This window comes from Pteropus medius, unplaced genomic scaffold (genome assembly GCF_902729225.1).
Source record: "Pteropus medius unplaced genomic scaffold, Ma_sr-lr_union100, whole genome shotgun sequence".
NCBI lineage: Eukaryota > Metazoa > Chordata > Mammalia > Chiroptera > Pteropodidae > Pteropus > Pteropus medius.
Genome location: NW_024349803.1, coordinates 209088 through 218700, shown reverse-complemented (window position 1 = coordinate 218700; position 9613 = coordinate 209088). Strand labels below are relative to the sequence as shown.

General features: G+C 59.0%; 1 protein-coding gene across 8 annotated transcripts in view; it reads left to right on the top strand.

The window, feature by feature from the left end:
- Nucleotides 1-452: 452 nt before the first annotated feature.
- Nucleotides 453-9613, top strand: part of ADGRB2 (adhesion G protein-coupled receptor B2) — a 36686-nt gene continuing 27525 nt past the window's right edge. For 5 of the 8 annotated variants that reach the window (XM_039836878.1, XM_039836875.1, XM_039836873.1 and 2 more), the window contains exons 1-2: nucleotides 454-906; nucleotides 7651-8461. In XM_039836878.1, the coding sequence (XP_039692812.1) occupies nucleotides 7666-8461 (796 nt within the window). In that variant the 5' untranslated portion in view covers nucleotides 454-906; nucleotides 7651-7665. Of the gene's footprint in view, nucleotides 907-7650; nucleotides 8462-9613 lie in introns of those variants that run through there. The other 3 variants (XM_039836872.1, XM_039836879.1, XM_039836874.1) reach the window with 3 other exon arrangements.

Here is a 9613-nt window from a genome sequence, read left to right as displayed (position 1 = left end):
ACACACAGGGCACCTGTATGCATAAGCATATGCAAAGTTCAGCGCACATGAGTGGCACCTTGCATGCATAGGGCTATGCAATTTGCAATGCACATGGGGGAGGGGGGACAAATGTTTCAGTCCCCAAAACCCCTGAGACCCTGGCGGAGCGAGATGCCTCGGGCCTAGGGAATCGCAGGAGGGGCGTCGCGGATCGCCTCATCCTGCGGTCCAGGAGGCAGCGGGTGGGGCGGGGGCTTACCCGGGGCTTCTCCCGCGCCGGCGCCTGGGGCCCAGGGTGGGGAGGGGAGGGCGCGCTTGGCTCGGCTGGCGCTGCTCCCCCTTTAACAGGAGGCGGCGCGCATCGCCCCCGCCCTCCGCCCCTTCTCCCGCGGCTCCTCGCGCCCGGCCCAGCGCGCGCCCCCTCCCGGGCCCGGCCCGCGCAGGCGCCGCGTCCCGCCTCGGCCGTCACTCGGCCCCGCGCGCGCGCTGCGGGCAGCGGCCGGAGCGGCCGGAGAAACCCTGTTCCGCGGCGGCGCCAGCGGTAGCGGTAGCGGCGGCGGCGCTCGGAGACCGAGGAGGATGCGGCGCCGGCTTTTAGAGCCCGGGGCTGCGGCCGCCGCCCGCGAATAGGAGGTGGTGCTCGACGCGGGCGGTGATCCGGGCGGGGGAGCGGGGAGGGGGGGGCGGCGCGGCGAGGAGGCGGTGGCAGGAGCTCGCGCCCGGCCCGGCGCCCGCCCGCCCCGCGCTGTTCCGCGGCGCCTTTTCTGCACCCGCCGCTCCGTGGAGCGGGAGCCTCAGCCCTCCGCGCGGCTGCCGTGAGCTGCCCCGCGCCCGGCCAGGCCCCCGCCTTAGGGATGGCAAACTTGCGCCCCGTCGTCGCCTCCGCCAGCGCCGGCCCCCGCTCCTGCTGCTGACGGCGCCCAGGTGAGTGCTCGGCCCCAGATCCTGATCGAGCCCCGCACCGAGCCCTCCCCGCGAGGTCCCGAGTTTCCGCACCGGCCCGACTCAAGGCGCTCCCCTAGCCCATCTCTGCTGAATTCTTCCCCACGCGAACTGACTTCGTTCGGCACCTACCTACTCCCATCTCTTTGGGAACTTCCAAGCCTAGGGCCGAGGCCCCCTTTATCTATAGTGGATCCCTTTTCCGCCTTCTCTCCCGTACTCATCTCTGCTAAAGCGCCCCCACGCCCGCCCAATCCTGACCCAGACCTTACCCACATCGCTATCTCGAGTCTCTCTCCCAATCTCAGCTTGGATCCAGGCAGTGCGCCCCCCTCTCCAACCTGCAGCTCGACTGTGTTGCCCCCCTTTAATCTCCGCTCCTCGTCTGGATGCTGGACCTGCTCCTCCACCCCTCACTTTGTCTCTCACCTTGAGTCTTTCTTGTCTCATCATGCTGCTATAGTTACTTGCCTTTTACTTCCCATTATACATGACCATGCTTCCCTTCTTGTTTTTGTAGGTTTACTCCCCCTTCTGTCCGGAGTCCCGCTATCCCTCGCCAATCTCTGCTGCAAGTCCCCTCCCCCTCAGCCTGGACTTGGGGCTGTGTTCCGCCTGTCTGCCAAGAGCCCCCTCCTCTCCAGCCGGGATCTCGACTGGCCCTACATCCCTGGCTCCTGTGTCCATCTTTGGCGGAGTCTATCTGTCCACCTCCCACTCCTCTCTTCCCACCCCCAGGGCACAGAGCCAGGCACCAAACGCACCCTCCCGCAGTCCTGGGGGCTGACATGATGGGCGGTGGAGGGGTTGTATGTCGGCTGTGAAGTCGACTGGGTCGGAGGGAAGTCCTCCGCGCCGCGGCGGGTGCAGAGCGAGCAAAGGGTCTGGTGCCGGCTGGGGGAGGGGCTCCCGGGCCGAGAGATACTGCCCGTCTGCCCGCCTTGCCAGCTGCCGGCCTGGCCCCTGGGCGTCCTCTGGCGCCCCCTGCCTGCCGCCCCTTTTCTTTCTGCGGGCAACCCCAGGTTTCCGCAGCCCCAGCAGCACAGCCCGGGCTGCGGGACTAGCGCTGGGAAGTCTCTGGGGAGAGGAGGTTTGTGGGAGAGGCCGGGTGCCCCAGGTACTAGCCCTGCCGGAACAGCCCTGGTGGTCAGGCCATATACTCGTGGGGGGAAGGGGAGTGATGTAGGGAAAGGCTCATCCTAGCATCAATACTGGATGGAGCCTTTTGAGCCATCAGGTACAGACCAGCAGGACTGGCCCCTGGATTTGAGATGGTCTGGTTGGCCTTGTTTGGGTTTGGGCAGGTGTCCCCAGGGAGCCTCCTTCTATTCCAGGGCAGTCCCTACTAGTTGGGGGGTGGGGTGGGAGTTAGAGGTGGGCTCTGTCTGGCTTGGATATGGAGTATGGGGTGGGGAGTTCGCCTGGCCCTGGGACAGAGCAGGCACCTGGGGAGTGCCCCCCCGACAGTGGTGAGGATCAGTGTGGTAGTGGAAGCCTGAGGGAGGGACTTCCTTGGACCACGATCGACAGAAAGATTTTCTCCTCTTCCTTTCTTTGCCTTCTCTTCTTCTCCTTCCCTCTTCTGCTTCCCTCCTCCATCACTCTTTAGAAAGGAATAGGTCTAGCCTGGGGGGGTGTGTGGTAGGCATTTCTGTAACCTAAAGTAAGGTCCTGGCTGGTCTCTGCCCTCTTTCCTCCCTCCCAACCCCCAGGTAATGGAGCTGAGTAAGTAGTTAGGAACTCAGCTTTTGGTCAGATGACATGGGTTCAAAGCTCTGTGACCTGAGCAAGCTACATAAGCTTTCTGAGCCTCAGTTGGCTGTCCATAAAATGGGTCAGTGATAACTGCTTCATATAGTGGCTGGGAGAATGAAATTAGATTGTTCGTATAGAGTGTCTGACACCTAATAATGCTCAACCATGATAGATGTGTTAGGCTCTTCTCTTCAAGGCCAAGGTCAGGCCCTATCCACTCTATTTCTAATCCTGGAGGAGAAAAGCAGAACAGGTTCTTGAGACTTCACTACAACCCCCAAGATATAAAGCCAGAAAATACCTCAGCCCCCTTAGAGTAGGTCCAGGGAGCCTGTGACTGTTAGTTTTCCCCCCTCCCTCACCCATCCTTCAGCATCCCACTGGACTGCTCTGGGATCATTTCTGGTCAGAGGAACATCAGTGAAAGCCAGGATCTCTGAGGTCCTTATTCAGCTGTAGAGGCTGGGAGGTGGGATAAATACCGAGAGGAAACCCAAGTCAAATTGTCCAAAGATAGGCTGCCTGTTGGGGGGCCCATGTGGGAAATAAGTCACAGAGGAGCACATGGGGCACAGGGGCACCTCCACCTCTCCCAGGAGGACAGACACCATCAGGAACTTTCCAGGGTCGTTAGCGCTCCAGATCAGAGTTAGGGGGCCACCTCATCTCAGGGCCCCGAGAGTTTGAAAAACCTGGTTTTGGCGTGACTGGCTTAGTGAAAGGCGGGTCAGAGGGAGAGGACTCGAATCCGTGGGGTTCTGCTGGGCAGAAAGCCCTCTGGATAGTGCGGCCGGGCCTGGGTCCCACCGGGGAGTGGCAGCCTCCCAGCCTCCCTCTTGCCCTGGCAGCCCTGACATTGGGGAACAAAAGCTTTCGGTTCCTGTAGCAACGGTGGCTCCAGCTGCTGCAAAGTTCCGGGGAGGCGGGCGGAGGGCGGCTGAGTCACCGCCCCCTCCCCCGCCGCCCACGCTGCACCGACCCAGGGGTCTGGGGGCTGCTCCTCATCTCTTTCCTTAAGGCGTGCGGGAGGCCCCCGGCGTCCTCCTTCTGGGACAGAGAGACCCTTGCGAGAGAGGTGGAGCGACCCATTCTATCTGTCGGAGAGGGAGTGACGGCTTTGGGGGGCGTCGCCCCCTCCCCCAGTCCTGCCCACCAGCTCCAAAGGCTAGATGAAGAGTGTGCACCCTCCCGGGTGCCAGAGCTTCGGGAGAGGGGTCCTTGAGGACCCTAACCTCCGGCAGGTGCTTGGGCAGGGGACCCAGAGACCCCGACTGGGGATCCCCGCCCGCGTGTCGGCCTGGGCTCGGCCCCGCAGCGAGCGCCGGGGAGGTGGAGGGTGAGTGACGGGCTGGCGAATTGGAGCTGCCAGGTGGATAAACGCGACGGATGTGCGCACCGCCGCGCCCCCTCCCCCACTCACCGTCCCTCCCCTGCCCGCGGCCCAGGCTGCCGGCTCCCCAGCGTCCCTGCTCCCAGTCTGCAGGGCGGTTAGGGGTCGATCCCGGGGATCCCCGGAGACCCAGCTGTTGCCTGAGGTGCCCTTCCCGGTTGTTACGTTACCCCCCACCCCCATCCCCCAATCCTGCCTTGGCCCTCCCAGCCAATGCGAGTGCCTCTGATTCCCTCATTGGTGCAGAAGGGAAGCCTGAGGCTGGGCGTGCCTGTGGGGGTCTGGGAGGAAGGAGGCCTGAGTGTGCTTGAGCAGAGGGTGGGATTCCCAGGTTTGCTGGGAGGCAGCAGGCATGCGGTGAAGGTATCCCCGAGGAGGCTGGACAGATGTGTCCAGCGACTCACCCATCTCAGCCCAGTGAGGTCCTGAGGGAGGAGGCCTTTTGATTTTCTCCATTAACCTCCTGACCCAGGAAGTTCTTCCTCAGAGCTGACCTCCATGCCTCTCCTCTCTAGCTTTTGTACATGGAAGGGTTTGTGGGCTCATTGGGCTTGTAGATGGCAAAGATGCTCTTGTGGTTCAACCCAAAGAACATTCCCAGAGCCAGCGGTTGACCTCAGCAGGAAAGAGGGGAGAGTTTGTAAGGTTCTGAGAAGAGGGAGGGAGGAGGGGAAGGGAAACTTGTAAGCCCTTTCCCTGTGTTGGACTCTGTGCTGGGAACTAAGTGGGAGGCTGAATGAGGGGTATGCGATCCTGAGGGCAGGGATCATGGTCTCCATTCCGCGGAGTGGGAAACTGAGGCTTAGGGAGGTTAATCGTGACTAATAACCGCTTAGGCTGCCTGTGAGACAAGGATTCTTCTAGGTGTCCTCCCAGGGAAGGCTTTCTGTGACCTAGCTTGGAATTGGGTTTCTTGCCTTATTTAGCGGGTGGGGAGCGATATAAAGGGGGACCCCTAAAAGGTCTTATGTCACAGCAGGAACAGTGAGGGTGAAATTCCATAATTGGTGTGAAGGGGGTATCTGAAGGAAACTGAGGAGAGGAGGGGCTTGGGCAGGTTTTAGAGGGGAATCAATTCTGGAGAAGCCAAGCTGTGGACCTACTTCTTCTCGATGGGTCAGGGCTATGGAGTAGGGGGCAGCAGAGGTCCAGGAGGTGGGGAGTCTGAGCCCCCAGCTTCAGGAACACAAAGGAAGGAGCAGCAGGTCAGATCTTGCCGGACACTTAGCTGTCATATGCTGAGCCTCAGAGAGCAAATATCTGTGTGAGTTCACAGTAGAGAGTACATTTTCATTTCTGCCTTTGTGAACAAGTGTCTGGCTCTTTACACCCTTGTACATGTGAGTGTGCGCAGTCCTGTGTGCATGTAAGTTTATACATCAGGGGTCTATACTCATCTATGTGCATGTTTATCTGTTCACACACAGAATGCCTGTGATCATCTGTCTAAACATGCATCTGTACATACATGCTTTTGTGTGCGTGCCTGCAGGTTATAGGAATGTTCAAGCCCACGTGTGTTGGTGTATGTTTGGGGAGATTCCCTGCCTGCTCTAAGTGGGGGAGACGAGGCCAGTTATAATGAGCTCCCACCTCCCCTCTGCTGAGTCCCAGCCATGGCCTGAATTTTGCAGCCTGCTTAAAAATAATTGGGGGCAGCAGGGGGATTGAATGTCACTCATCATCAGCCACTGGTTTCGCTCATGCTGCAGCAAGCGGGGCAGGCAGAACAGTTTGGGATAGGCATGATCTGGAGTGGGGAAGGCCAGGGATCTGGTCTCTTTTTCAGCTCTGGGGAGACAGTGGAGCCATAACCTGTTCTGGCTTCTGCTGAATAACTCCAGGTGGGTCTTTGGAGGAGGGTAGGCCCCTCCCCAGTATATTGGACTGCCTTGAGGTTGCCTTCCCCAATCCCTCCCACCTCCTGTGGCTGGGGAGGGGTAAGTGCTTGTGTGTGGTTAGGGCTTGGGCCTGCATCAGAGTTGTAGCATGTGGGAGCTGCACAGGGGTTGGAATTTTGGAGTTCTAATTACTGCCTCCCCTTACCTCCTGCCACTATTTAGACTCCTAAACAGCCAAGGGAAATCTGTCCCTGGGAGCAGCTTTGTCTTGGGGAAATCTAGGCAAACCTATGAATTTTCCTATGTTTGTGATTCAATTCTCAGAGCCAGTGGCTTGTCCATTGGGCCTGAAGCTTGAACAAGGAAGGGGATGGAGCAAGAGGCTGTCGGTGGTTGAGGGAGAAACCTGTTCTGGGGCCTCAGGTCCTGGGCTACAATCCCAGCTTGGCCACTCTTGTGTGATCTTGAGCAGGTTGCCTTCCCTCCTGGAGCCTCATCTTTTTTCCTCTAATGTGGAACAACCAGGCTCTAGGGACCCATCCAATACTGTGAGCTATGCTGTGGGGGCATGGAGGCGGGAGGCAGTGTGCATCACTTTGGGGGCGGGGCTGGAAGTAGAGCTGAGCCAGCCCAGGAACCAGGCTCTGTTTTCTGGACAGCTGGAGCGGAGACTGGGCAGGCTGTGGTCAGGTACCTATAGGTACCCTGTCCACCAGCCCTTGTCCACTCTGGCCTGACCGCTCAGTGTGTCTGTCAGGGCTGGGCTTAGGCTCTTTTGCCCTCCCACTCCTGGAGGACATTCACACCTGCTGGGAGCACCACTTAGGGCAGCACTTTATGGGGGAAGGTGGAAATTAGAGAACTATGGTCTTCACTCTTAGGAGCTTTAAGACTCATGAGATTAATTAGCCAGTGCTGGGGACATAGCAAGGGACAAGAGGTCACGACTGGGAGTTGTGGACTTTCCCTCTCGCCCGCACCGGGGCTGTGGGAGCTAAGAGCAGAGAGATGGCATGGTGGCCACAGTGGGGATAGCAGGCCCTCAGCCAGACTTTGGAGGATAACCTCATGGCTGGAGTGGAAGAGGGATTCAAAGGGGATTACTGCACCCATTTTGCAGATGCCTTTCCCACTTGTTTCCACCACAAAATCCACGACAGTGATACTCTTGACGTTCGTACCTGCGATGCTCTCCCATGGGCATGGCTCAGATTGTGCTCAGTCCCTCGCACACTGGCGGTAACGCCTCCCTATTCTCTCCCACTCAGTAAAGCAAGTGAGTGAGAATGACATTGTTCTGGGAATAACCTTGAATCGCTCTGATTTATAAAAAATCGTTGTCAAACATCGCCACTTTGACGATTACGGCTGGATTACACATGACATGCCTCACAGCTGATCACGACACACTGCGACTGAGATCAACAGTTCTGGGGAATGCAAGTTGGGCGGTGGGGATGGGGCTGGGTACAGATGTCAAGCTGAGATGTTTGTAGTTGATGGGACTGACGGAGGATAATAGTAACAATGACACTGAGTGTTTCTTAAGGGCTTGCAGGATTCTAGGCACTCTCCCAAGTGCCTTCATTCTACAGGTAAGGAAACTGAGGCTCAGAGAGCTCAAGACCCTTGCCTCAGATCACACAGGTGGTCTTAACCAGGAGGCTCCGGTACCTGCAGCTAGTTACAAAGCCCAGGCTGGCTGTGCCTGGTGCCACTGACCACTGTCTCTCTCCACAGGGCAAGGGACATAGGATGACCCCAGCCTGTCCCCTCTTACTATCTGTGATTCTGTCCCTGCACCTGGCCGCCGCCTTCGACCCTGACCCCAGTGCCTGCTCTGCCCTGGCCTCGGGTGTGCTCTACGGGGCCTTCTCGCTGCAGGACCTCTTTCCTACCATCGCCTCGGGCTGCTCCTGGACCCTGGAGAACCCCGACCCCACTAAGTACTCCCTCTACCTGCGCTTCAACCGCCAGGAGGAGGTGTGCACCTACTTTGCCCCCCGCCTGCTGCCCCTGGACCACTACCTGGTCAACTTTACTTGTCTGCGGCCTAGCCCGGAGGAAGCAGTGGCCCGGGCCGAGTCGGAGGTGGGGCGGCCGGAGGAGGAGGAGGCAGCAGCAGGGTTGGAGTTGTGCGGAGGCTCAGGCCCCTTCACCTTCCTGCATTTCGACAAGAACTTCGTGCAGCTGTGCCTGTCAGCTGAGCCCTCGGAGGCCCGGCGCCTGCTGGCGCCCACAGCCCTGGCCTTCCGCTTTGTCGAGGTCTTGCTCATCAACAACAACAATTCCAGCCAATTCACCTGTGGTGTGCTCTGCCGCTGGAGTGAAGAGTGTGGCCGTGCTGCCGGCAAGGCCTGCGGCTTCGCCCAGCCAGGCTGCAGCTGCCCTGGGGAGGCGGGGACTGGCCCTGCTACCACCACACCTCCAGGTCTCCCTGCTGCCCACACCCTGTCCAATGCCCTGGTGCCTGGGGGCCCAGCCCCACCTGCTGAGGCCGATTTGCACTCGGGGAGCAGCAATGACCTGTTCACAACCGAGATGAGATATGGTGAGTCTGAGCAGGGCCCGAGTGGGGTGCGTATGTCCAGGGGGCTGATGGTGCCTGCAGGCGCCCATCTTGGCAGATCTCGGGGCTCTTTGTATGGTCGTCCCCTCTGTGTCCACCCCTGTCCAGATGTTGGGGTCATCAAAATAGATTGGGGTCAGACCTCCCTCTTGAAGAGTTTGCAGTCTGGGTGGATGAAAGCGGGCACTGATCAGACGGTGCAGCATGATAAACACAGGGAAGGGATCCCCTAATAGGGCAGTCAGGGAAGGCTTCCTGAAGGAAGTGATACAGGAACAGAGATCTTAAGGACAAGTGGAAGTGAGCCAAGCCAAAGGAGTGGTGAGGGCATTCCAGGCAGAGGGAGCAATGTGTTCAAAGACCCAAAGCTGGGAGTGACCACAGCAGGCCCTGGCACTGCGAGTTGACAAGTTCTCCTGGAGGCTGGAGTAGGCAGGGAGCAGGACGTGTTCTTGTCCACATGGGTCACTGATTTTTGGCAGTGACCCCAGGGTCAAGATAAAGAGAGGTACAGAAGAATGTGCCTGGGTGAAGAGGCCCGAGCTTTGAGGCTGCCTTGAAGGGCTGGGCTGGCTCAGCTCCCACCATCCCGTCTTCCCCCACGGGGCCTGTGTTTTCTGGGACCAAGGCCACCAGCTGCTAGAGCTTCCTGCTGACTGGGCAAAAGCTCTGCGAGCCCTTGAGTCCTGCCTGCTCCTGCTCCCACCCCAGCTCCTTTCTGCCAACCTGCCTTCCTGCCGCTTCAAGGCCCCAAGCCCCTCAGCTGCATCCTGCATGCCTGCTGAACAGTGCTGGGCCAGGGACTGGCCAGGAGGCCTGGCAGGGAGTGGGTGAGAGGGAGGCAGATCTGGGACCTGGTTCTCAGCTCTGGTACCAGCAGGTAGTTCCCTCCCCTTGCTGGGCCTCAGTTTCCCCCTTTGGCATAACAAGTGCTGGCTGATCATTACGAGGATATTGTGCAGGAATGTAAGTCAGAAAAGGCACCTAGATCCTACCGAGAGTGTTACAAGGAGACAGGGTCTCATGTGAGGGCTGCTGGGAGTACTAGAGGAGTATGATCTGTCCCCATTCCTGCTTTGACAGGCAGAGTTGGGCACTGCCTTTGACTAATACCCCCACCCTTTTTTTTTTATC